The sequence below is a fragment of the Morone saxatilis genome, unplaced genomic scaffold (assembly GCF_004916995.1).
Source record: "Morone saxatilis isolate NCDOM2014 unplaced genomic scaffold, NCSU_SB_2.0 Contig19, whole genome shotgun sequence".
NCBI classification, from domain to species: Eukaryota; Metazoa; Chordata; class Actinopteri; family Moronidae; genus Morone; species Morone saxatilis.
The window spans coordinates 9,832,014-9,858,825 of record NW_023339751.1 but is presented as its reverse complement, the minus strand read 5'-3'; the positions used below and the strand labels follow the sequence as shown (position 1 = coordinate 9,858,825).

The 26,812-nt window shown below is 43.0% G+C and overlaps 3 protein-coding genes across 3 annotated transcripts in view; 1 reads left to right on the top strand and 2 right to left on the bottom strand.

Annotated features, from left to right (window-relative positions):
* Nucleotides 1-13,578, bottom strand: part of antxr1d (ANTXR cell adhesion molecule 1d) — a 22,539-nt gene extending 8,961 nt beyond the window's left edge. The window contains exons 1-11 of the mRNA XM_035663118.1: nt 13,194-13,578; nt 8,022-8,093; nt 7,869-7,940; nt 7,398-7,479; nt 7,092-7,122; nt 6,932-7,005; nt 6,533-6,601; nt 6,362-6,442; nt 6,166-6,226; nt 2,126-2,224; nt 1,622-1,691 (exon numbers count right to left, since the gene is read on the bottom strand). Coding sequence (XP_035519011.1) covers nt 1,622-1,691; nt 2,126-2,224; nt 6,166-6,226; nt 6,362-6,442; nt 6,533-6,601; nt 6,932-7,005; nt 7,092-7,122; nt 7,398-7,479; nt 7,869-7,940; nt 8,022-8,093; nt 13,194-13,351 — 869 coding nt within the window. The 5' untranslated portion in view covers nt 13,352-13,578. The remainder of the gene's footprint in view (nt 1-1,621; nt 1,692-2,125; nt 2,225-6,165; nt 6,227-6,361; nt 6,443-6,532; nt 6,602-6,931; nt 7,006-7,091; nt 7,123-7,397; nt 7,480-7,868; nt 7,941-8,021; nt 8,094-13,193) is intronic.
* A 1,571-nt stretch (nt 13,579-15,149) lies between these two features.
* Nucleotides 15,150-19,622, top strand: prdm8 (PR domain containing 8). Its single transcript, XM_035663043.1, has 4 exons — nt 15,150-15,281; nt 16,065-16,284; nt 16,689-16,917; nt 17,095-19,622. The coding sequence occupies exons 1-4, from the start codon at nt 15,271-15,273 to the stop codon at nt 18,186-18,188; spliced, it is 1,554 nt and encodes a 517-aa protein (XP_035518936.1). The 5' UTR covers nt 15,150-15,270; the 3' UTR covers nt 18,189-19,622.
* Nucleotides 19,623-21,710: 2,088 nt separating this feature from the next.
* On the bottom strand, nt 21,711-26,223 carry gdf10a (growth differentiation factor 10a). Its single transcript, XM_035662961.1, has 3 exons — nt 25,715-26,223; nt 22,958-24,126; nt 21,711-22,820 (listed from the first exon to the last, which is right to left on the bottom strand). Exons 1-3 carry the CDS (start codon nt 25,974-25,976, stop codon nt 22,629-22,631), a joined length of 1,623 nt encoding a protein of 540 aa, XP_035518854.1. The 5' UTR covers nt 25,977-26,223; the 3' UTR covers nt 21,711-22,628.
* Between the last annotated feature and the right edge of the window lie 589 nt (nt 26,224-26,812).

Sequence of the window (26,812 nt, the reverse complement as noted above, 5' to 3'; positions counted from 1 at the left end):
TGTGTGTGTGTGTGTGCAGGAGGGGGAGAAGCATCCGGAAGGTTCCCAGTCAACATAGATTTGCGTGACGGCAGCGTCAATGACTTCATTACATGTGATAAGACTCTGGAACAGGAGGTGAGTGAGGTTCTCTGGGGTTTGGGTGAAGAGGTGATGCTGGGAGCTGGAGTCCCTGAGAACTCACGTATAGAAGTTACAACCCCAAAACAGGAAGCAGATCACCTGTAATGTGATCTGACATGTGAGGGTGACAGCTAAAGATTATTCTCATTATTGATTAAGTTTGGTTTATAAAAGGGAAGAAAAGAGCGAACAGTTTGCTGAATTAAGAGGCTATCTTTATACTATTGATACAATCTGTCCACTTCCTCGTGTGTGGATGGGTTCAGCTTCTAGCTATATGGCTCGTTGTATGTCAGTGAATAAAATGTGAAAATATTATAATACATTTTTTCTGCAGGTTATTGCACTGCAGCCCAGAACTCATCAGCCAGCTGTTGGCCCGCTCTCTGGGCCCTTCAGCCATTCACAGCTGACTTCCTCTTTAGTAGCAGTCAGGGTGTTATGCAGTGCTGACTCTGCTCTAATGGGCTTCTGTCACATGGAAGGACGCCTCCTTCAGGCACCATTGCAGTGTGTCATGATGCTCCCTGTTCTGCTCTGCTCTCAGGTGGAGCAACCGAACCTGACGACCGGATATTTGCTGGATTGTGAATTAAGTGAATCTTTGTTGTTTTATTGATTCTAATTCTGTCTTTCTGTCAATCCCCCAAGACTTACAATGAGTTGAGTTACAATTAAAATTCAATGTGCCACGTCTGTTATAACACGTGTGAGTGAAATACACTGTATGTGATAGACTCTTAAATCTCCCTGCTGCCACAGTGCGAAAACAAATGTATTTTTTCCCCTCATCTCTGAGCAGTACTTCCCCATCAAGCGGTACTTTTCACTGGCGGATAAGACAAGCTCAAATCACACCAGAAATCTGAGTGACAGCAACAAGACAGATGATGACTGGGAGGTGTCTGAGGCCGCAGGCTTGAGTGTATAATTATGCACAGGACTGCAGGCAGCAGGGACAGGAAGGCTGCTGGGGCTCGGTCCTCTCCGAGCTCAGCCCACAGCACCGCCCTGTCTGCCCCGCAAGAAACTTCTGCTCTGAATCACCGGGAGCAAAGCTGGAAGCCCTCGGAGGAAACTTTACACTGCCCCGCCGACTCCACTCACACTTTCGCTCTCCCAAAGTGTCAGACAGAGATTGGGATACATCACACACGCAAATACACAAACACACACATACATGGTTTGCGAAGGTCCTCTCCAGCAGGCTCTCATTAAGTCGTGTTCCTGGGCTCTACTCCTGTTGTCCCCTTGTGATTGGTGTCTGGCTTCGTTAGCTGTGACAAACACTGATTGATCACAGACACTCAATGACTTTGGCCCTAATTTGTTCAAGGACAGCAGTCTTCTGTGTCCACACCAAACTTGTGTGCAGCTGGCAAATATCTAGGCTCAGAGTGTTACAGCTGAACATGGAGAGTTTGGCGACTGGAGCAAATGCTGAGAAACAGTTGGGGGTTGAAAAGGCAGTCAGAGCCAAAAGAGATGTGCAGCTTACCTCCCAACCTCGTCCACGACAGGAGCAGGACAGAGCAGGAAGGTATCTTCTATTCCAGCTGGTCTCTCATCTGCACAGGGAAAAACAAAGTCATAATTTATGTAGCAGAAACTTTAACATCTGCAACCTAAACATGGTTCCCACATTCTTCCTAAATGCACAAGCCAAACCAGACTCCCATGATGCATTAAAGTGTAAGGATTAATGCATTACAGCAATTTGTTGTAATAAGAAGCATACAAAAGAAATGAATCCATTAGAGTTAAGTTTTCTGCTCAGACATTCATATTTAGTTTGAATGTATTTTCCAGAGCAATAACAAGCAGGAAGTCATGTAAAGGTCCCAAACTTGATTAGTCATGGACACAATCTTTTGCCTTGTTGCTTCTTAACATGTTTACTTGGACATGAATTATTCCTTTCATCCTGCCAACCTGTGCAAAATGTGTGCGTCTGTGAGTGTGTGTCTGTGTGCACGGGCTTGTGTACATTTGCACAACTTACCCACACTGTGTGTATCATTCAGTTTGAAGCTGCAGAGGACCTGGTTAATATTTCTGGCATGGAGAAACCCATTGCCTCTCACCACCACCTGGAAACTCTCTGAGACAAAAACAAAAAGAGTGCAGGCACCATCAGAAATAATTAGCAATATGCCAGCATGCATAACTGCATAAAATGGTAAGACACATATTTCCTGCTGTATGTGAAAGATGTAAAAGATCAAAATTGGCCTCCTGTTTTAGTTTGAAGCAGAATAAAATGAGTGCCATTCCCTTTCTCTGATGTGCTCAACTTAAGCTGTAGAAACTTGTGCATGCCTCATTACTGCTTGTTTATATCTGTGTGCTTGTGCGTGTATGTGTGGAAAGGCCATAATAAGCTCCAATGGTGCTAATGCTAAAGTGCTGCTATTCACAAATATGTGCCGTGCAGTAGCCAGAAGGTGTGTGCGTACGTGTTTGTGTGTGTGCGTGTGTGTGTCTTTGACCTTTAGTGTCCCCCAGGCACTGTTAAAGCGCACTGACAGTGGCTTGCCAGCATATGCTGGAGTGTCTATGTGGCTGCTACCCAGCATATGTTAGAGAGCGGGAAAAAAACACTTGCTTAAAAACATGCCTGCAGGACTGACAACAGCACAGCACTGTCAAAGTAGGTCTGACCTTAACTATGGCACCATTAGCACGTGTGTGTGTGTCTGTGTGTGTGTGAAGGTTGTGTATGTGAAGACATGTACATACTGGTGAACATACTGAACGCACAAGGGTTGTTCGCCTTTGTGTTTTTCTGAGGAATGTGTAAGCGTCTGCATGTTAGTATGAGCATGCATGGATGTGTGCAGGCATGTGTTTGAATGTGCATATGATATGTGTGTGTGTGTGTGTGTGTGTGTGGCACTGATGTTTCCTCTAGCATTATCTTGGCTGATGGAAGTGAACATTTGCCACACCTTTAACATTTACAGCTCCAGCGTGAAGATCACTGGATAAAAACATCTCAGGGTGTGGGTGTATATGTGACAGTATTTCCTTAAAGGTCAGACATTCTGCTATGAAAGAGCCATAAATACAGAGGCAGGGCCGAGTGAAGAAAACCGAACACCATTTTATATTTGTCTGCACATCTCTACATATTAAGAGATGCTGTAAAACTGATGCAGAGAGCAGATTTTATGTTGGAGCAGATCCAGGAGGAAAAGCGAAGATGTACAAGACAGATGGAAACTGAATGTGAGCTCTCACAGAACAGGGATCTGTTGTGTATATTACATACATCTTTCAGGTATTAGATAATGTATACTACTAACCACATTGTACCTTAACCTGTAACCTGTAACCTGTACAGTGAGTGCAGCTATTCAGCCTCATAAAGATAAAACCTTTTCTAAGTAGAATTTCTAATATCCAGCAACTGTCTACGTGTTTGTGTGCTTATTTATGTTCAATGACTTGCAACTTGTCAGTACTGCTCATGTCATTTCCTCAACTAGACTCAGATTCTACATGCGTATAGACACACATACACACAAATGCCACCCGATTAGCCACACACCTCATTACAGACAAGCCTAATCATTTACTGTTAACCACAACCCCCTGTCCTCTCTCTCCTCCTTCCTTAATTTGACTGTAAAACACAACCACAACAATAAATCACAACAATACAATATAATATCAAATAACTTGGATTCCATTAATTTACATATAAACTGGTGGTTTATGTGGTTTGTGGTGGTTTGCAGCCTCAACAATGTGCAACTTAATTAGAGGTCTTAAGACTAATTATTCCCAATGCTCGATGCCTTGGCTTTAGCAGTCACCCCCCCCCTTCCGCCCCTTTCACACAATGTTACCATCAAATAGCTGAAGCTGCAACTGTGACAGGGCGCACACAGAAAAACACATCACATGTAAATGGTACAAGGCAGATATTACTCCAATGTCAACTGTTGAGACTGATTACTGACGTACTCTTTTAAAAGTAGAAAGTGCATCAGAAAATTGCTTGCTGGCTTTGCTTTATTAATCAGCAAATAAGTGCATGTATCAGAGAAGAGTCTTATTCATTCAAATATTAAAGAGAGAGTCATTTTGAATATTTCCAAACAAAAAAACAAAGATTTTCAAATAAACTGTACCACTGTATGTTTCTACAGATGTCTTATCAATCTGAACATCTTCTATGCACACCCTGACACAAATACACAAACACACACACCAAGGCTTGATGGGCTAAAAGGTCATTGCTGTCAGACACATGGTGGGCATGGACTGGTGGCGCCCTGCTGACATGTACAACACATATGCTGCTGCCCTCTCCTCTCTGCTTTCTGCCTGCCTCTGTGGTCACATGTCCATTTACATCGACACCTGAACGCTTGACAAGAACTGCATGAATGTGTGTCTATGTGCGACTATACCACATGTACATGTATGTGTGGAGAAGATGGGGTACGGCTTGTCCGAACAGCAGCTCTTCAATCACGTTAGTGCGACGGGACAGTGAAGGGCAGGGAGGGGCAAAGGAGGACGGGACAGCGGGGAGGAAAGGGTCAGGCGTTAATGAAAGCAGCAATCTCGGCTGTCATTTCAGATCTAAGGCCCAACTCTCACTGGCCTTTCGGAGTGTGTGTGTGTGTGCGTGCGCGTGAGGGGGAATCGGTGCTGTCATGTCAGATAGTGTGGCCCAACGTTCACTGTCCAGTCTGATGGCCTGTTTGCAGGCAGCTCGGTCTGGTCACTTCACATCAATGTGAGGGACGTGTGTGTACATGGGCTTGACGATGTGTATGTGTGTGTGCTGACTAAAGAACATGTGTGTGTCGGTGTAAGGCATGTATGGTATGTGACTACAGGCAGGCAGAGAGAAAGACAGAGAGAGAGACTGTCACAATACCTATGTGATACGTCAGTATGTACTTATATGTAAGTGCATCAGGATGGATGGATGTGGGGAGATGGTTATATGCAAACATTTACCACAGTCTTTCAAAATAAAAGCAAACGCTTGCTAAATTGTGACAAGTGCCTCCCAATAACATTATATCACTTTATACTGCAAGAATAAGCTTTGAGTAGTTATTTCTCCATAGTACAATTTAAAGCAATTCATGAGCATGAGATGTAAGCACTGGATGTCTAAAAATAAGAGCTGTATTATTATTCATACACTGCCCACTATAAGGTTGTGTTCAGCACATTACAATCTTTGCTCTTCATTAATTAGGACAGAGTCCTTGGTTTCTTAGTTCACTGACCATTAGGCTGCTCATCAATCGAATAATAAATGAGGCTGTTGGAGGATATCTGGGCACATGTCAACTGATTCGCCGGGGATCTGGCAACAGACCAGAAACTGTAATTATCACAGGGGGGGACAGCTGTGATTCTTTATTATTCCTTCCTCATTTCTATCCTTTCAAGGCAACATATTCCTTCCTCTCCTCTCCTCCTCTCATCTCCTCAACTACTCCTCTCCCATCCTTCATATCCCATAATGGATGCTAATCTTCGTTGGTCGTCCTGGTAGCGCGCCTGCAAATGCACTCTCTTAAGTGAGTCCTAATAAGGTCATGTCAGAGCTCATCCATCCTCCTGGCTACACATAAAGGCTCTCTCTCTCATCATCTGCCTTAGTTCTTATCCTGTCTCCTACTTCCTGACGCTGTCCAGAAGCAGAAGAGCTGGACATGGAGGTGAGATGGAGGACAGGGTTGGAACAGCCATTTTACCATATACGATGTGGCAAACTAGGCCAGAGAAGCAGCCATGCTTAAAGATTCACGTCTAATTCCTCTGACCAACACCCCCCTTACTCCTCCTCTTTTATGCACACACGCTGTGCTGAAGTGGCTATGCTAATTTCCCCCGGCCGTGAATGACAATACGCTCTCTGTCACTCCGCAGTCATAAGCGTCCATGCGATTACTCAACCTAATGTTCCACCTCAGAGGCTTCAGATGACTGTCATCTGACACAATCGCACACCATGACTGTCCAATGTCTTAACAAGAAGAGGAAACTCTTGCTCCTCAAACCTCTTACCTCCTGCACACACGCTGGACGGCTCTGCCGCGAGAATCTCAATGCAGGACTTCTTGATGATCTGAGAGATCAGACAAAAGAAGAAGGAAAAACACAGTCACAAGACAATTTAATGACATAATATGGTTTTGTGTGCCTCTGTCTGTGTGTGGATGAGTGTGTGTGTAAGTATACATGTGGTATGTATGTGTCATACCGAGTCAATGATTCCTCTGAGGGCTTGGAAGCCTCCCCATACGGGAAACACATGTTCCACAGTGTCTGCAATAGTTGCAAGCTAGAAAGAACATACAGACACAGAAAGAAAGAATTGTATTTGCTTCTTCATGTATTTGCAACATCTTCAATATCCTTTGATGAATCCTACCTGAGTCTGGTTGAATTCTTTGACCCCTACACAGTAAACAATGGCTCCCATAGACCTGGCCCGTTGTGCCTGCAAAAACAACAATTATCAGCATTCATCTGTTTATAAGGAATCTAATGAGAACTTTAAAAATAGTCGAGATTAATGAGCTTTATCAAATAGGAATATCACATAGAGCATCAATAAAACAGAACAGCAATAACAATAACAGACAAACAAGAATAGACATAGAGTGTAGCAAACAAAAAGCTGCTTAATACATTCATACATACATGCAACCTAAATTAACAAGGCCTACCCAAGCCGCAACAATTGCAAACCTAAAATACTTTTACAGCAAGTGTTCACAATATTTTATCTTCCCCCTCTCAAATCCCTCTACTTGATAACACATCTTACCTCTTGCTGAGCTGTGTCAAACTGCTTATCATTCAGTTCTCCATCTGTCAGAGCGATGATAACGCTGGCCGTCCCTGCAGAACACCACAAAACTTTAATGCCCCCTGAAACAATGCACTAAATGTAGGCTAATGTAATGAACATATGAGACAGAGCTTACCGTGTTTCTCTTGATATATCTGCGCATTGGCCTGCAATTGCAAAGAAGCCTTTTGTTCAGTGTGGGACAGGTTTCATTTCAAGTAAACTACTGAAGATTGTTGCTCTTTTACTAGGACATCAACATGAACCCTTCCTACACCTGATTGGGTGAAAGACCAGTGACAGGAAGTCATTCATGATCTGAGCCACACCTCGTACTTATCTAATTGGCCCTTGTTTTAGCTGCCAGGCTCAATCAATCCTCAGTGAATATTTTCCAGACTTAAAATCTTACAGTGCGATGGGTCCTCAGCCTCATCCTTACCATCTCCAGGCCTAAGTTCATACGTGTGTCTCCTCCAGGGATAACTCTTTTCAGAACTGTTAAGCCTCCAGTGATGGCCTCCCTGTAGGGTAAACAGACAAACAGCCAGATAAAATACGCTGGAAGAAAACTGCTCTCAGGGGAAAACATGGAGAAATATTCCCATTACAGTAGAGAGAGAAGGAGAGCAGTAGAGAGTAATTGTGTGGCTCAAATAGTGTCCAAGGTTAACCCTCAGCCAAAGTCTTTCCTCAGAAGTCTGAATGCACTGCTTTGTATTAGTAAATTCCCTAAAACTGGATGAAATTAGTATGCAATTGAGGAAATCTGTTCACAAAATCTCAGTTTCCAGAGGTTTGGAAAACCAAAGATAAACACAAGAGAAGACATGTCTAGTGTAGTGTAGTGCCACTTAGAGGGAAAGATCCAGACAGAATAACAGTCCAGGTGTTGTTCAACTGCAGCCCTTACCTGTTCTCAGTCAGTTTCATGATGATGGTTCCTCGTTCGGAGAAGACAATGAAGGACATTCGCAGCATGGGGCTGCAAACACACAGTCAATTTATGTTAACATAAACAATAACCGAAAACATCCAAATTCTTGATTGACTGAACTGCTTTTACCTGATAAACTTCTCTGCCAGCTGCTCCACAAAGGAGTAAATCTCTATCCAGTGATTCTTCACACTTCCAGATCTGAGAAACAACAAGAACACAACCTTATAAGGTAAAAATGTGAGGTGGAAGACTAATTATCATCAGCCACAGCCAATACAATTTTATTGAATAAATGCAGTATTACAGAGAAACAAAGCCAACTCTCCTAGCAGGTTTGGGCTCATTCAAACAAAAATAAAATGCTTTTTTTGTCTGATAATTTAAAATAAAAGCAGGCTGTGTGAAACTATGGTAGTTATTATCCACACTAGTGATGTAGCTCTAGAGATGACATGGTCTGTTAGGCGGCCGGTCCACCACTTTGGTCAAAATATCTAAAAAACCTTTGGATGGATCACCGTGAAATTTTGTCCAGAAATTCATCCCCAGAGGATGAAGCCTACAGACTCTGGAGTCCTCTGGCTTTTTCATCTAGTTCCAGCATGAACTCGACTTTTGTGGTTTCGAGTGAAATGTCTCCGCAACTGTTGGATGATTGCCATGGAATTTGGTACAGACATCCCAGAGGATGATCTGAAATAACTTTGAGGATCCTTAAATATTTCATCTAGTGCAAGGAAAGGAAATCTGTGGCTCCGGAGCATACGGCTCTTTAGGCCCTCTCCAGTGGCTTCAACAAAACAATATATGGAAATGAATAACGGTGATCTTTACATTCTCCAATTGTAAAAATGTGTAGCCATGCACAACAAATAATTCCATAGCTAGTCTACCAACACTGCGGCTAAAATATGTTTGAGATAGTGGACATGAAAAACCGAATGCCATGCTGAACATCGACATGTTAGGAAATGTCTATATCAGAATGCTAATGTTAGTATTTAGCTTAAAGCACTGCTGTGCCCCTCATTTAGCTGCTAGCATAGACTCTTGTTTATGTTAAAGTGAGTAAAACCTCATCTATACCTTCATAAAATGATTCAACTGCATTAGCTTCAGAAAAGTCAAGCAATGTCATTAATAATTTAAAATACAAACCAATCATTGTTTTGTATGATTTGATTTGGATTGCAATGAAATTAGGTACATCCATGTTCTCCACAGGATTAACTCTAATAACCTTTCATCACCAGCTCAAAATTTTGATTTTTCCAAATATTCTGGTTTATGACCAAGATCTAAACATCAGCCTATAGTTATATAATAGTGAGTGTGTTAGCATGCTGATGTTAAAAGCACTGTCGTGTGTAAGCCTCAGAGCTGCAACTATGGCTGCAGACTCTTGTTTACACTGAAGTAAACAAACAAAAACAGATGAACACAGCTGTTCAACGAAAACGTATAAAAACACGAATCCAAATCTGAATAATACGGACTTTACTTTCCGTAGGATGTGATTCAAAGTTAGTGTAGGTTTTGTAGGATGTGCAGACACCGGATTTATTGGTCATGAGATGTGTTTAAGGAACAACAGTAACAGTTTATCTCCTCCACATTCCTCCGGCCACTCAGTCACATTCCATTACTTTGGACAGTAACCTGTCAGCGGTGAGAGCTGCTGGTTAGCCTGCTACATGCTGCTGTGACTATGACTCCTTAATGAAGCCCAGTCCCAGGGGGCTGCTAATGGGGGCTAATTGCTGCTGGGCCAGAGGGTTGAGGTTAGACAGGGACAGATGTAACAGTCTGCCTCTAGCAGGGACCATGTAGCAGGCAGCTGGCCTGTGTGTCTGTGTTTATGTGTAGTATCTGTGTTTGTGTGAGCGTGCATGTGTGTGTGTGTGTGTGTGTGAGGGGGAACAGATGGTCCCAGTGAGCACAGCAAGTCTAACAACAGGTTGGGGGTCCGCAGAGTGAAAAGGCTGTGACATGAACAACAGCGGGACGAAGAAGTAACACTCGGCAGGGGGTAAATGTGAGTGTGAGTGTCTGTTGAAGGATGCAACATCAAACAGCTTACACCAAATTCAGCAAGGCTGCGTGTGTGTGTGTGTAACAGGGTCATAAACAGAGCAAAAGTGTGAGCTGGTTAGACTCACGATGGCTCACGATGGCTCCTTTGTACGTCTTGCTTCCTACCAGTTGCTTCCTGCTTCACTTTATCCTTTTCACTGGAAGTGAGGCCGTGATAAAAGGCCTCATCCTGGAGGAGTCTCCTCAGGGAACATGTTTCCCACTTTGATGAAAAAATCTTAATATCTTAATCTTAAGAGTTTGTCTTAAAACACTGCTGAATTCAAAAATCAAAATCAGTGAAGCAAAGTGATCCAACACCAGATAAACATTATATTGTATTCCATGTGTATATTATGAGTCTTTTTATTTGTGCACATATTAATAGTTAATCAACTGATTGACGATTGGAAAAAGTCAATAATCAAGCTTCTCAAATGATGATGAAGATTTTATGTTTTTCTTTTCTTTGTTTTTATATGATTGAATACATTTTGGCTTTGGACTTTTTGTGTAAAACAGGATATTTAGAGACATTTCCTTGGGTTCTGGGCATTGTTCATTATTTCCTGACTAAATTCAGCTCATGTACTGAACACACACCGTATCTTTACAACATTCACTGGAAGGCTACAGATCTAAATTGCTGCCATCACCCAACCAATTCAGCCATTAGTCTTCACCGTTCTACCTCTTAAGTTTGCATAGTATCAGGGTAGAATCTCCTTTTGTCTGCAAGTATTTGGATCAGTGAAAAGAAAGCCTCTGTTCAGAACCCAGCAACACCTATTATTCTATTTGTGGGCAACCAGATAGGGAGGAAAAACAGCAGCCTGGTATTTGGTGTGGGTCAGACGTGGAGTGTAGGAATGCGCCGAGCTGATGCCGCTTTAGTTTTTCTGATGTTCATTCTGTGTGCTGAGATGCGTCCACACACACACATTCTCCACTCAGCACGTCCTATAACCTTCTGGATAGTGAAGCCAAAACCAAACATGAATACAGCAAATAGCGGAAACCAGTGTAGACACGTAAAAGCATCCCTAATGTGCGATTTTATGCTCAGATCTCTGTCACTGAAGTATCAGATTAGGTCACTGTGTGGCATTTAAGATCAGATAAACAGCCAACAAGTTGGTGCCATCTCGGGGAGGGAGGGGGGAAAAGAGCAGAGGCTTCCTAAAGGCTTGCTGAAGCATGCAGGTCCAGACAGTCAAACAAACAGAGGCGTACCAGAGGCTTGGCCATGCGTGACGTGCCATGCTCCCCAGGCTCCTCCTAAACTTTTTGAAGCAAAAGGGTAAAGACTGAAGAGCGGCTGACAGATGTTGCCGTGGACATCCAAAAGATCATGAAACATGCTGAAAGTAAAATGTCAACTCAATGTGTCCACCTCACAGCTCGTAGGTGGTGCATGCAGGGCAGCTGAGGACATACGGCGAGCTTTTTTAAACCATTACCTCACCGTGTTCCCAAATGTTATACACAGATACCGCAGTGTTTAACTGCTTCACCGCACCACTGCACTCAGTCACTCTTTTCAAAACATAATCTATTCTTCTGACATTATAATCAATAGGGCCACAGATTCAACCATGCCTCATGTTTTTTTTTTGTCATTCTATCTCCTGCCCTCCCTCCCTGCTCACTCAGCGTGTTTTGACATGTCTGATTGTTCTGTGTCCACATGCTTAATTTTACCTTGCAACTCGAGCCAAGATACAGCAAAAATGTCAATTATAATGTCTGAGTTGTTATGAACAGCAGCGCAGTCTGGGACCGCAGAGGGATCACACGTGGAGAATTACTGGGATAGTCTGGCTTATGCAGCCCCAAAAAGGTGGCGAAAACACCCTCACTGACCATGCAGCCTGAAAAATCTCACCATTATGAGATTTAAGTATGTTTGTCGGGGCTGTGGTGGACGAATGTGCATTCCTCTCGGCTTACAAAGGATGGCACCCAAAGTCTACTGAGTTTCAGACATAAAGATATTCAAAGACTGATCTGGGGTAAGTTCTGAGAGTTGGTTTTAAGGTTAGAATCAGGGTCATGGGCGTCTTGGTGGCCTGGAGGTCTAAGAGCCACAAGTAACGGAGACGTCTTTGATTCAAATCAGGCTGTGGGACCTTTGTTTGTCGCCCTCGCTCTCTCATGCCTCATTTCCTGTCAACCCTCTACTGACTCCCATCAAATGAAGACAAACATGGCCAAGAAATACTGGAAGAAAGAAATTGGGTCATTTTCAGAAGATCAAAGCTTGGGCTGCATTTCTAAAGATGTAGAAATACCACTTTTATATACAGCACAGCTTGTAACACATACTTTCAAAAGGGGGTTTAGGTAAGTGTAGGTAAGTGATTGGCATCCTGGTGAATTACAGAACATGTTAAAAGGCAAAGCAAGTTAAGCTAGATACAAGGAATTTTTTATAACTTGGCAACCCAAATACAAATGGCTTATTTCTGATCTTTGTAGCATTAATAAACTTGTAACCCCCTCATAAAATATGCCTCAAAATGTTTTTTTGTCCCATAAAAAAAATCTACCTAATCAGATTTAGTGTTAAGAAATTCCTCCATGGAGAAAAACAATAAAGAATGGCCCCTGCTCTTTTAGCCTCTACATGGCCGGTCCAAGACACAATCGGCTCACAGTGGATAGAGAACAGAATCGTTTACAGGGATCACCCGGGCCACAGAGCACCGCTGTGGGGCAGCTGCTGCAGCTGTGTCCGCAGGCGTCATCAGCCTGAAACTCTATCCATCCTGCTCACCCTGCCCACATCCCGTGGGTAAAAGCTCATTATGTTTGCCTCTCCACTTTGAACCGGACGAAAAAAAAGCATGTCCCATTGTCCAAAAATATTCATCCATACTTCAAATAAAAAGTGCTATGCCTGCGCGAGAAGACACCAAAGAGATAAACAATGAGGGTTCAAATGTTGTTGTTTTTTGGAGATGTTCTCAGTCTAGTTATTCAGCTGAACAAGAAACCTTATTTAGGACTGGTGTTGTGATACAAAAAGCAAATTGATAAAGGCTGACCTTCCACATTTACAATCTCAAACTTGGAGGTTAGTTTTGTGTAGCACCGTTACAACAACAGAAACGTGGTAGACTGAATCTGACTGATGCGCTCCGCGTTTCCAAACAACTGGGCGGTTGCATGGCAATGCGCAGCGATGAGAAAGTAACAAAGCCATAAATAATATCGGACACTCACTTGTCCAGGACAAAATAGAGGTCGAAGGCGCCCTGACAGGACCTCTCCTCCTCCTCCTCCTGTTGCTCTCCCTGCAGCTCTCCTTTCACCAAGACATCGATGAAGAAAATTCCCAGCAAAGCCAAGGCGAGGAACATGCAAGTCTGTGTCCTCGCCATCTTTCCCGGTTACTGTTGACTACTCCAACACCGTGACAACTAAAAGATGTTCACATTTTCTCTCTGTTGTCTGTTTCTGGATAGGCTGTGTGCGTGTAACGCGTTGTTTTCTCGGTGTTTTGTCCTGTTGAGGTTGGGCTGGGTGCATTCAGCCTGCAGGAGGAGTGTCGTTCAGTTTTAAAAGCCCGGCTCTCCAAGTCTTCTCTTTCAGCTGAGAGAAAAAAAAAATGCAGTGAAGCAGGTCAGGATGGAGGAGAGGAGCGACACCCGAGGAGAGATACAAAACTCCACTTTTACACAGGGAAAAAAAGCCCCCATGAAAAGTAGTGAGCAGTTATAGGGTGGGATAATATTACCCCAAATAACAACGGACTGTTCGAGAATGAGAATAAGTCTGCCTTGTTTTTAATTTGTTTTGAAACATCAGAAATCATGTGTAATACATTTGATTGATTAAAATTACAATCAATGTTTTTCCTCAATATTATTTTTGCTTTATAGTTAATAAAGATGATTTAGAATTTGCTAAATAAAAGAAACAGGTCGGTTCTGTGTGGTAAATACATCATTTTATAACTTGCTTTGATAGATAAATAATCAGTTCATTTTTTGTGCCTCATAATTGGTGTTTTTTAGAGAAAGTCCCGATCATTCACAGCCTCTGGCCTCTCGCCTTCAAAAAGACAACAAAGACAAGAGTAATTCAATTATGGGCCTGAATGCAAATCGACCCATGAAAGGATGTGATGCTCAAAGTGTTCCTCGGTTTGCCGTCCAACTTCCCAACACAACGTAATGTAATACGCTACTAAAATGAGGAGGAAATGTTATCTAATAGAAGATAAAATATTTTTCAGCCTATAGTGTAATTGCACTTTACGCAAACAGTCGGAGTGCGCCCGAGGAGTCCCGAGCGAGGCTTTTTTTTTTATGTGTTCCCGCTTTCTCCTTATAGAAAGTTGGCTCGATAACCACCAGGACATTTACCCAAACCAAAGCTTTGATGCAGAATAATCCATTAAATGCTCATTAGACAGAAACATTTAGTTGATGAATAATGCATTTGCCCGGTGGCGAACCCAGACCACCCTGCATCATATCATGTAATAGAGGCCAATTTTCTAATTTCCAGTTGCCCACATTTGCCAGGACAATTTCCACTCGTGTAAGTCTCGTGTAGCTGGACTCATTGTTTCCAGAAACGTGACCAAAAACTGTCTCTGAATCCCACATAGCGTGTATATAGCTGTTGTGTGTATCAGTTTAATAAAGTATAATTAGAGGAGGGACTTTTTATTTAAAACCATGACAGACAATAAGACAACAACAGCCCCATGCACATTCTAATGACTTTTTATCGGACTAATTGCAGGCTGGCAAAGGGCTGTGTGAGGTCTTGTTCCGCAGGTTGTGATCCTCTAAACTCAGTTGGGAAATGTGGTCGTACTGAATCAAATTGTAAAACGTTTCATATTGTCTAAAAGGAGAAAATGCTGCTCTTGTTCATATGTGGTGCATGTCCACATCAGTCAGCTTAACCCTAAACTGTATTAAATGAACAACCATATTATAAAGACCCCATAATGCGCATCATTGGCCAAATTATCACTGTCTCATATCTCTCTTCCTCACTGAAAGGACTGTAAACCAGACAAGGGAGAATTAGCCCAGGGACTAAATTCAAAGCGTGTGTGCACGCGTGTGTGAGTGCGTGAGCGCGCACGTGTTTACATCAATGCGCCACGCTTCAGTGCGCTCTCTGAAGGGGATAAGTGGGAGTGGGAGAGGAGAGAGACAACAGTACGGAGGGAAGATTCAGGCGGATAAGTAACTCGTCACCAAGAAACGAGAGGGCATCTTTAACGAGGTCCACTGCACCTGCTGCAACTTGCTGCCACACGGCACAGACATCCTCCTCGATGTCCGGCGGGTGAGTCCACACGCAGCACGATTCATCCACTTGTCTGTTATCTATCACAGGGACACACGATTCTCAAATGTCATTTTACTTGGAAGAATGGCATATTCTGATCCAGCACCAGATCATTCTGTTGCGATGCTGATAACATTTTTTTTAAAGATAAAACCCTCAAGATGCGATACTTTTTATTGACCACGGGGGGAAAAAAATCAGTGGTCACGTAATCTTTGCGCGTTAACATGGTTCATAAATTAGGAGGAAAAAAAACCACACGGAACTTATCCTGCGCACAGAGAGGAGGCAGTTGGGCTTCACGGCAGATGGGGAGACAAAAGGAGAAACCGACTGAAAAACTGAGACAAAGGACGTTAGAAATCATTTTGCCTCGACACCGGCTGCGCCTGCCTCACAGTTAGGACGCGTAATTTTAGCAGAAGAATTACTAATTAAAATTTCTGTTGTATCAATTATTTTTTTGTCAATATTGCATGGAAGTCAATTCAGGGTGAGTTTAGAGCATCTGAATCCAAATCGCCTTACGGCATGTCAGACCACCAAAACATATATTTTATTTTATATAGGCCCAATTGTTCGCTCCATATTCTGTTTGACTAAAAAATAATCATTTACTATGTGCATTAGTTATTACTGTTCTCGTGATATTAGTCTGATTCTACTAAATATTAAGTCAGACGTCTTGATTTGATCCTTTATAATGGAATAAAACTCCATTAACAACCTCTATTGTTTACATGCTTTGTAACTAACTATAACCGTTTTATTTTATTACAGTTTAATGATGGATCACACTTTCCTGCCTCGATCCATTTGGGCCGGTGACAGTAAATTCCTCCAGCATCCAGCGGATCTCTACACCAGTGTGGTCGTTACGCGCAGCATCCCTGCAGGCACGTGCTTTGGTCCATGTGTGCTCCAAAACACTTTTTACGACACCATCGCCTTCATAGCGCAGAAATCCTGCGACAAGAGAGCTAAACCCTATGTGTTCAGGGTGAGTTGAACAATTTTGTGTTCATTTTTCATGAAGCATGGACATTTATCATCTCTAAACAGCTTTTCTTCAGTTAATTAGTCAACTCGATGTGGGCCATGCCTGGTGATTTCATGAACAGTGTGTAGGAGACTGGATTTATTTGTTTGTATTTTAATTTTGATTGAATTTACACATGATATTTATTTTATGTGACTATATTTTTAGCATTATTGTTTGTCACGAAGCTGCTGTCTTGGGTATTTTATCCAAAAAAACTAACATTTAAACACCTGGATTAAATAATTTAAACTACTAAAAGTGCCATCTGCAACATTTAACCATTTTTTAGGAATTCCAAGCTTGTAGACAGAAATTCAAATATGATAATTTGGGAGTATAATGTAAATTATTCCTGTCAACAGGTGGACCCCGAGGCCATGCGTAATTCTGCACTGGTGCTGTCCTGGCTGCGGCTCGTGCAGGCTGCGCGTAATGGAGAGGAACAGAACACGGAGGCCTTCCTGAAAGCTGGTCAGCTGTATGTGCGGACCATCCGGGACATCCGGCAGGAGGAAGAGCTGCTGGTTTGGTACGACCAAGAGCTGTCTCACCTACTGGGCTTCACAGACATGACCAGGGGATCAAGTGAAGGTGAGGCGGATTCTCTGTAATGCGAGTGCAAGATCAGAATTCTGCTAAACATTGTTTTTTGTTATATTTTTGAATTTTTGAATTCAAATTACATTGTATTTCACTCCAAAATACACGTGCACATGTTAAATATGCATGTATCTGTATAGTCACACCGTGTGTATTTGTCTCTTTCAGAGTTCAGATGTGGAAGATGTAACCAGGTCTTTAAGAATGAGTATCCGTTCCTGGCTCATTGCCGATTCCTGTGTACTCAAGTTAAGAGTGACACCTGGGGCCGCGAGGTTTACGAGCACAAGCATGTGGAAATAAAGAGGCAACATCGAGTGACAGATTTCCACAACATCGCCAGAGATTTGGAACACAAAAAATCTGGCAGCAACGAGGACGCGGAGATTTACCCCAAGAGAAGGAAATACGAGGAAACTCTTTATCCTAAAGGGCGGAAGACGGTTCTGTTGGAGAAAACGAATATTTCAAATGATGACAATATTACGCAGCTGAGTAAGGGCTACGACCAGGCAGCAGGGGATGCATCTTCTTCTGCGGGGAAACTCAAAGTTGACAAGGTCAAACTGGATCATTTGGGATGTAAGAATGATGCTTTTGCTGAAGCGGGGGAGGCCAAAGGGACTTTTACGCACGGCAGAGGGGTGGACGCACGGTCAGAGGCAGGTGAGAGCTCTGGTGTGCATTCGGGCAGCACCAGTGCGTTTTCTCTGGTCCTGTCCAGCAGTCACGGCGAGCAGAAAAGCGCTTTCTGTAAACCGAGTAAAAGGACTTCTCCTATTAACCCTCAGGCGCATCTCAGCAGCGCTTCAACAGCCCCCTCTAGCCGCCTCGAGGAGATGACTGACGCCTTCACCCCCAGGACTGTTATGGGATACAACAATCTGATGACATCCAACATCCTGAGCGGTGACTTACAGACTCTACCCTCCCCGGTTGCTTTAAACAATGCCTTCCATTACGCACCGGAGCACTGGTCCAGGAACATTGGCGTTCAGTTGCAGACCACATCCTCTCTTACGATCCTTCCGCCGACTTTCACCTCATTCGGCGTGTCGGTGCAGAACTGGTGCGCCAAGTGCAACCTGTCCTTCCGCATGACCTCCGACCTCGTATTCCACATGCGCTCTCACCACAAGAAGGAGTTCGCCGCGGAGTCTCAGGTGAGGAGGAGGAGGGAGGAGAAACTCACCTGCCCTATCTGCCACGAATACTTCCGAGAGCGGCACCACCTGTCCAGACACATGACGTCTCATAACTGAGACAAAAAGGGACAAAAAAAACAACTTTATTTATTTCCTTAATGATGCTCGTATTTAACAAGTTTAGACTCCAGATTCACGAGACTTTGGCGTGTAACAGTGAATGTAGGTAGCTGTAAAGAAACTAGGACACACATGGCCACCTCAGCCTGTCCACTAGGTGACGATAGAGGTACGTGTAAGCTGATCTCACTGCAGTTTGTTGTCTGTTCTTTAGTCCTGTATGTTAGGTTGATGATTATTTTGTGCCTTATGGAACTCAGGAGGGGAAGAAAGACGGAGAGATCTCGAGGACAGCTCATGATTGTCATAAATATCTCGACGCAGTCTTCTTTATTTATCAGCTTTTTGTTCTGCTCTGATTTGTACAAGAGGTGTGGATTGAGTGTGTTTGCACATTCGTTTTAAAATCTGAAATTGTGAGAATGAAACAGACGTGTTGAGTATTTTCTTTTGATGGTTCAAATTAGAGAGGGTGTCAGTTTTTGCCTGCTCCAACAGGCGGCAACTGACACTACCCTTTCTCCCCAATATGAAGAATATCTACCAGATATGTTTGCTTTTTGATAAGACTGTCCTGAATGATACCAGCATTGTGCAATTTATAGAAAAAAGAATAGTGCATGATCCAATGGGTGGGGGAAAAAGGTTTATTCTCACTCTGCACTTGCCAGAGAAGTCAAGAGAGGAAAAAAATGTTAAAAAAGATGCATCAGTACAATATCTGCATGTCATTTGATATGTTTCACCCGACGTTTCAGCATGATATTTGAGAAGAAAATGAGCTGAAACAATAACAGGCTGATTTCCATGCTGCCACTCAAAAGTGACATTTAAATAGTTTCATTGTTATCATTATACAGACCTGGATGGAGTCCACATAAGCCCACTGCTTTGAATTTGTGATTTTATGTTTCTCCACCAATACTACGTCCCATTCAGGTCAGGCTGCCGACAGATGGACATAAATAGCCGTCTCTGTTTCAGGTAAATGAGGCGGGAAGAAGGCATGAAGTTCATGGGAAAGTCAAGTCTGGACCCAGTTCAGTCGCTCTGTAACGTAAGCGGGGATGTAAACCCGCCCTCACTGCTGTTATCTACTTTTATTTGAGTTGCAGAGTTTATCCTCCCAGTCTCTATGCGCCGCAGACTCATTAGACAATCACAAGGTGACTTCAGGGACTTCATTAATACTTTTCTGGAAGTCTTTCATGGATGTTTTGCTTGTGATGATGATCAGTTGGAGATCATTACTCATATGTTTTACTACTGGTACTGAAACCTACACAATACATTAAACCTGCACCCAAAACACTACAAAAATGTACTACTAACACACTGCAACATGTTCATAATCCTTCATTGAGTTTTAGACCCTCATTTATCTTTAGGCAGCCTGAATATTTTTTTGTTTCTAGACTAAAATGGACTACTTGGCTGAATAAAAGTTATAAAAGGTATTTGGGAACTGGTTTAAAGTATATTTTGTTTCACTTTCCAAAGGAAAAATGTGATTTTTAAATAAAATACCCAGTGGCCCACATGATTAAATGGGTGATTAAGAAGCACAGTGTCACTCTATTAAAGCCGGATCCTAATGAACAGAACTATTAGTTCTCTGAGCTCAGTAACCATGTGAGGAAAGAGCCATTTCAGCCCAGACACAGAAAATCCTCTGTTGTCTAATAATGGCTGTATTGCTCTCCTTTAATTGAACAGTCATCATTATGGAAAAACAAATATTGTTCTTGGTTCCCCACTTGGCTCGTTTCGGTTTTGGCTTTTAGGCGCTGGGCTCTGAACACAAGCCTAGACTACTGTGGTTTTCTCGGCTGGAATTGACCATTGTAAGTACTCTCCTGTGACTGTGATTGCGGTTGACATGGGGTTCACTTTGTAATAGCAGAATGTGGGTCCGGACTCTACAAGGGATCAGTCAGGAAATGAGGAAAAAAAAAAGAGCCTGGATGTGTTCACTACAATTGGGCCAGCCTACTTTGAACCTAAAACATCTATTAATGTAAACATGATTTATAATAACCATAATTACTGCCGTCATCATAATTCAAATAGAGGTTGGAGTCCATAAAGCTTTCGTAACAAAAAGGTTTGTAGTTGCTTAACATTTCCACTTGTTCAAAATGGAGAAAACTGAATCATGCATTTGGAATTTCAGACATTAATCTCTCCCCTTATCTGTCTCTATCTCCGTCATCCTCAAATATGGATTAAAGATAATCTCTTTAGGGTTGTGATACTGCTTATCATCTCACATCATCACATGTCACAGTAAAACAGCAGCACACGTTGTCAGTGAATAGCCAGCAGCAGGCCACTCATGTTTCTCTTCAACAAAACCATTATCAAGCTAAAATAATAAGTTTTCTTTTTATATATCTACTTACTGGTTTGATATACAAAGTATTCACCTTCCTTGGAAGTTTTCATTTTTTATTTTCTTACAAAATCGAATTAAAGGGGATTTAACATGGCTTTTTTGACATTGACTAAATTAATTACAAATATAAAATACATGTAGGAAAAAAACAATAAAACAAAACAATTAGTCACTTAAAGGGCAAAATTTTGTTGAGTCAATTCCATACTAGACATATTACATAATTCATTGCTGTATGACAATAAAACTTGCCAATTTCCAAAGACGGTCACTTCTTCTTATAATCTATGTATACCTATTTGCTTTTAGTGTTGATAACAGGTGACTGACTGTTCATTTTTCTAAAGTCAAAAAACTTTACATCATTATTCTAAGCTGCAACAAAGTATGAGGGCTCAATCTTTTGTTCCATCCCCCAAGTGGTTACTGAATGTTTCTGTTTTGAGACAAAATTACTGTCCAGTCAAACTTCAGAGCATTCTGTTGTTGCAAACAGATGTGGTACTCTGTGCCAGTTTTTTTTTTTAGGCTCAAGGCAAAAACAGCCACAGAGTAATGGGTTAATAATCAAAGGTTCCCTCTGTCAGTTCACTGTCAGTTTGACACACAGTTTATGCACCACATGAGTCACCTTCTTCCTCCTGTGAATAAAAGCAACAAGCAGTTGAGTTAAAGTGGTTGAGATCTTCCGTCTGTAACCATCTGAGAGAAACGGCTATTGAGGAGAACATCCTGACTTGGAAATGTTCTGCTTTTGAATCGAGGGGCAGAAAAGGGGAAGTGCACCACGTTTTGAAGTTCAAGTGGCTGACGTCCTAATAGGCGCATGGCGGCTTCCTCCATCAACCATTAACCCACTGCAACTGCATCAGTCACATTATTTGCTGGACAACAGACGCCTGAGCCTTTGGTGTGGGGTAATAATGGGTTCAAGGGGCTTTAGGGGAATGTTGGCTATCTTTGAGTGGAACCTTCCTGCTTTTGTAAGTTCTTTTGGAAGAGTTGTGCCCTTTTATGTTTGTTTTGACAAAAAAGTTCCCCCCAAGACTCAAATGTTATACGCAGTAATGACCAAGAATAACACAAAGTGTATGAAACAATAATATTCCAGCAAGAGCATTGGATTAAATTACTTTTTTTTATTCTAACTTATAGAAGGCTACCTTTTCATAATTTAAACAATACACATGTACAAAACAGCATCTCATCTAAAATATAGTAATACATAACCTAGTAACCATGACAAATTATTTTTAACCAAGTTTCACATTCAAAATAGAAAAATATTTCTGGTTTCAATATAACATTCTTGAAGTGTTATGAGGGGGTTGGTGGGTGTAAATGAATTCCAGATGCTCTCTACAATCCATTGGATATTTCTTTTTTAAGATATACGGAGCAAGAATGTACAATAACCCTCCTGTCTTGCAAACAAATTAACATTGCATGTATGTACAATGCAGTGTGTGATTAGCTTAAAAGTAAGAACAGCTGTAGACAGAGTGTAAAACTGTAGAAATATGTTTCGTAATCTCTGTCATCTGTATGTGACTGTGTAAGCTGCCCGATGACACAATGATAAAGTCTTTTATTTCTAGCCTTTGTGTCCAAAGAAAACATGAACACAAACTCACGGTGAGCTCTTTGAAAAACAAGTTGATTCTGAGATAAAAAAAGGAATACATCCCTTAAATGCTCCTGTCCATGAAATCCTCAACATTATCTCAAACACAGAATCAAAACAAGTGGGCTTCTTGGACATGTGGAGCCCTGACTTTACACGTGTGACTCTGTTCCTCTTGCTAAGGCAGACGCCAGACAATGTGTCTCTTCAAGTCTGCTGCCGCAGGACAGAAGAGATGGAAGTGATTTCTCTACAGCCTATGTTCTTCAAGGAATAACGACGGCCAAAGTGACTTTCTTTCTCAGTATCAAGAAACCACTTAATAAACAGAGGTATGGTTCTGTCTCCATTAGTCCCGTTTTCTGTTTCTCTCCACATCCTCCCTGTTTTGTCCTCTGCCCCCATTGTCCTCCCCTCCCTATCTGCAGGAGCAGGACTGGACGGACATATTGGGGTAAACCTTGAGCACTGGGTTCCTGGATTCATCCTGGTAAAGCACAGCCAGGGGACTCATCTTTTCTGGGACACAGCAGGGCTCAGGAACTCCAGGGATGATCCCGACTGCTCGGACTATGCTCTGGATGGTGGCGTGATTAGACGGCCTCGCCACCTGGGAGAGTTTGAATAGAGAATAAAATATATAAAAGGGAGAAGAACGACATGTTATAGTTACTAAATATAACTAGATAATGCAATTTTGGAAACAAATGAGATTAAATAGAATGACTTAGATGTTTGTGCTCCTACCTTGGACATGGGAAAGCCACACGTGCCAGCGCAGTAGTAGGCATCGAAGGCCTTGGGTGCTATTACCCACTCGCTCCAGCCAATGTCTGCAAAATCCACTCTGAGGTTCCTCCTGGAGCAGCCTCTGTGCTGGTTGTTGCCCCACTGCCTCCTCCTAGCCTTACGCATGGTTTGTTCATCAAAACTCAGAACAGGTGACTGAGAGTTTGCGCCCCCTTTGTGCTTTCTTCCATCCTTTCCCTCATTTCTCCTCTCGTGCTTTCGTCCGTCGCCGATCGTCAACATGTGACTGTCTTTGAGTTTTTTCACAGTTGAGTCATCAGGTTTGAGCCCCTGTGATGTTCCTTCTTCTGTGAGAACCTGAGGTTCTTCTTTATCGTTTGCTCCCCTACCTTGCTTCACTCCTTCTTCCTCCTGGCTCTTTCTCTTCTTTTCCTTCTTTCCGGATTTAGGCTTGGGTTTGAGTGCCAGGTACCAAGTGCTCTCCCAAATGTCCTCCTTCCTGTATCCATCAGGCCTGAAGTCAACCTCGGGCAGTTCATTGTTCTGAATGGGGTCAGAGAGCGGAGGTGCTTCCCTTCTCACGCGTCCTTTCGACTCTGGTGAGGAGTTCGGTCTGTGCAGGAGCTGAGAGGACTGAGAGGAATGTGAGGGCTCCCCTCCCTCACTGAACGGGTCATATCTCTGAAGGCTTGCAGCCACACTGTTAGGCTCTGCCAAGGCTTGGTCATTAGCATACAGTAACAGGTAGGGCAGGCTGCCAGCAGACAGCGCCTCTTCTGGTTTCCTCGGGTACTGCTGACCTAAGTCCAACTCCACTAACACCAGGAGATGACCCTTGTCCCGTGCCTCCTTTATGACCTGGGTCACATCTTTCATCTGCCACACCCCTCTCCTGTGGGGGTGGAAGGTCACATTGCCTAGAAATGACCCCATTGACCCAGATCTGACCTCTGACCCAGAGGAGACAGCGCGAAGGAGCAGGCTGATGGACGGAGATGGGTGGATGGCTGAGGAACGGCAGGATGGGCTTTTGAAGCGTTTACAGAACCAGGGTTTGTGATGAGGGGGCCGATCGAGCAGGAAATGGAATGTGGCAGAGAGGATGACCTCTGAGTCCTGGAGGGTTGTAAGGTTTAGTCGGTACACCGTCCTGTGGTCAGAAGAGTCTGCAAAGACAATCAATCAGTGTCAGACAGTCAAGTGAACAACATGACATTTTTTAATCCACAGAATGATGTTTGTGAAACCAAATTTTATTCCACAGCATTTACCACTGATCCTTGACATAAAAGATGAATGCACACTGAAACAATTTGACAGTTTTGTGGCTCACAGGTCCTTCTATGTTCTTGTTTTGAACAAGGATAGAGTATCCTAAATTAGTTTTATATTTTGATTGTTTTTGACAGGTCCATGCAAATGGGAAATGTTAATGGGCTGAAATGTTTGGCATAATTAGATGATGAAAGTGTTTGCCGGTGTAAAGCAACTGCTAACCAGGAATTATTTGCATTTACACCGCTGAACTTTGCCTATTATTTATCAGTCATTGTAGAAGAAGGAATGACTTAAAAAGGAACAATTTGATAATAAAGTCCTATAAGGGAGGAAGGAAAGCTACTAAATTGCACAAAAAGCACTCCTGCTGCGGTTAAAATCTTATGAAGTGGGAATATTAAACACCTTTGCTTGGTCTGTGTTACACGACTGAGCTGTGTAGCTGGTACACAACTGCACACTTGGTAGGATTGCAGAAGGTGCCCTTAAGAGGAACCAGACTCTGGGGATCTGACTGGCAGGGCTGGAGGGGGTGGTGAGCGGGGGGTGGAGAGCTACATATTCATGATGAACATTAACTTCAACAGCAGAGTTATTGTTCATTGTATAAGCGTTCAGCGGAAGTAGGAACTGACTCAAGAGATATACATTACCTCGGATTCAGCCTGCATATGGAAATGCTTACCTCAGTTTCTTTTAAAGCTTCCCCTAAAGCCTAATACAGCCAGCACTGTCTGCCCAGACATTAAGACATAATCAACTGTTTTAACAGATCTTATATTGTTGTGAAAAGTCTCTCACATCTCTCCTTAGATTACACTCTGCCTCTGCAGTAAAAATACACACGTGTTATGATATGCCATCTGAGAACTATGTGGGATATAAATGTCTATGAGTTGTGTTTATAAAAACAGCATCAGACAGGGAGGAACGACTGTGCTTTAAGCCCCCTTGACTCCAGGACGTGGAGTCACACATGTCCTGTAGCCACAACAGGCACCATGGAAGCCACGACAATGACCCCTTTTGCAGCGCGTAAGTGCCGCTGAGGTTTTACTGTACTGAAGCTGGGCATCGCTCGTAGGGAATTGCATGCATTCTTGCGCGTATTGCGCGTCTGTCTGCGGCACAGCTGCTGCCACAAACAGAGTGTGCCCACAGCGTCCCAAAATCATTTAAATGCATTCTCAGACTGTTCCAAAACAACCCTACCTATTTAGAGCGTCTGGTCGAACCATGCAGCCCCATGAGCGCTTGGACTTTTAATAACCATCCATGGAGAGGATCAGGGGAGCTTTCTGACTGCTCCTGAAGTTTATTTTTTGCTTTTTGCGTCGGACTACTGTTACACTAATGGATCACGAGGCTTTTTTTTTTTTTTTCCATAATGAAATCTAAATTGTTGCATTTGAGCGCCTTTGCAGGAGGCGATAACTATTGCTCGCTGTAGGCAGGTTAATCAACGTGTTCACACACCTTGGCTGGCTCTGAAACTCCTGACAGTGTTTCCCTCTCTGAGGCGGTTTTCCCTGTTGTATTTCTCGTACAGTTTGGACATGTGCTGCGAGACCATGTCTTGGTCCAGGTCATCAGAGAACGGGTCCGATGAGGGCTGGAGGAAGCTACGGTCCTGTGCGCTCCCAGAGCTCCCTTTCATGGTCCTAACTGACGCGGCACCCAGGAAACAGTTTAATATCAACAGGAACAGGTGCGAGGAAATCATACTTAAAGCTGCCATTTAAGTGCTGAAATGAACCCAAAATCCAATGCAGGAAAATGTTGTCCAAAAACGATCCAAGGTGGGCTTTAAAGACGCGCCAAAAGACTCCAGACTCAAGAGGCTGTGCGTAAATGTTCCACCTCTCCTCTCACTTTTCCGCTTCGTGCTCTGTGAGCCGTCTCACTCCTCTGTGTCAGACTGTGTGGGACGTGGATGCTGAACGGGTTAGTCCGGGCAACAGTTGGAGCTGCCACTTTTACACTTGCGTCTGTGTGACCGCCAGTGGCTCGAGGGGGTTATACTGGAGCGGCGAGAGGTGCTGACGTATATTCCTGTCAGCCAACGAGGTCTCTGCAGCAGAGCACACAGCCAGAAGTGGAGGTCATGATGCTGACCCCCCCTTTTCTCTCTTTGATGATGATGATGATGCTGATGATGATGATGATGATGTCTTCCTTATGTTGTTTTCCATCGGTGGAGTAATAACATTGATCCAGTGGCTTTGGCACATTGTTTCAGAGCAGCACTCATTTGTTTAGCACTGGTCAGACAAAACCACTGTTGAAACTCAACAAACTCTGCTTTTCTTTTTTTTTTTTTTTGCAGACAAAGTAATTCCACCTCACAATTTCCAGCTCACCACATTATTTCCAGTAACCGCATTTGACATGCTCTCAGTCACACATAATTAGCATAGAAACACCTACAATAATAGTCTGACCAACCACCCAAGGGCTATTGTTAGCGACAGTGATCCACATTTTGTACAGTGTGTTGTGTGTGTGCGTGTGTGTGTGTTTGTGTACATGTGAGAGAGAGTTTTCTAGTGAAAGGCTGTGGAGTTGCTGTCAGGT

What these genes read in the sequence shown, in the direction of transcription:
- prdm8 (XM_035663043.1), top strand. An exon ending in CTAAACCCTATGTGTTCAGG is followed by an intron (nt 16,285 to 16,688) that starts GTGAGTTGAACA and finishes TCCTGTCAACAG; the next exon opens with GTGGACCCCGAGGCCATGCG. An exon ending in GACCAGGGGATCAAGTGAAG is followed by an intron (nt 16,918 to 17,094) that starts GTGAGGCGGATT and finishes TGTCTCTTTCAG; the next exon opens with AGTTCAGATGTGGAAGATGT.
- gdf10a (XM_035662961.1), bottom strand. Translation starts at nt 25,976, where the DNA reads ATGGCAGCTTTAAGTATGATTTCCTCGCACCTGTTCCTGTTGATATTA. An exon ending in GAGTTTCAGAGCCAGCCAAG is followed by an intron (nt 24,127 to 25,714) that starts GTGTGTGAACAC and finishes TTGTCTTTGCAG; the next exon opens with ACTCTTCTGACCACAGGACG. An exon ending in GTGGCTTTCCCATGTCCAAG is followed by an intron (nt 22,821 to 22,957) that starts GTAGGAGCACAA and finishes AAACTCTCCCAG; the next exon opens with GTGGCGAGGCCGTCTAATCA.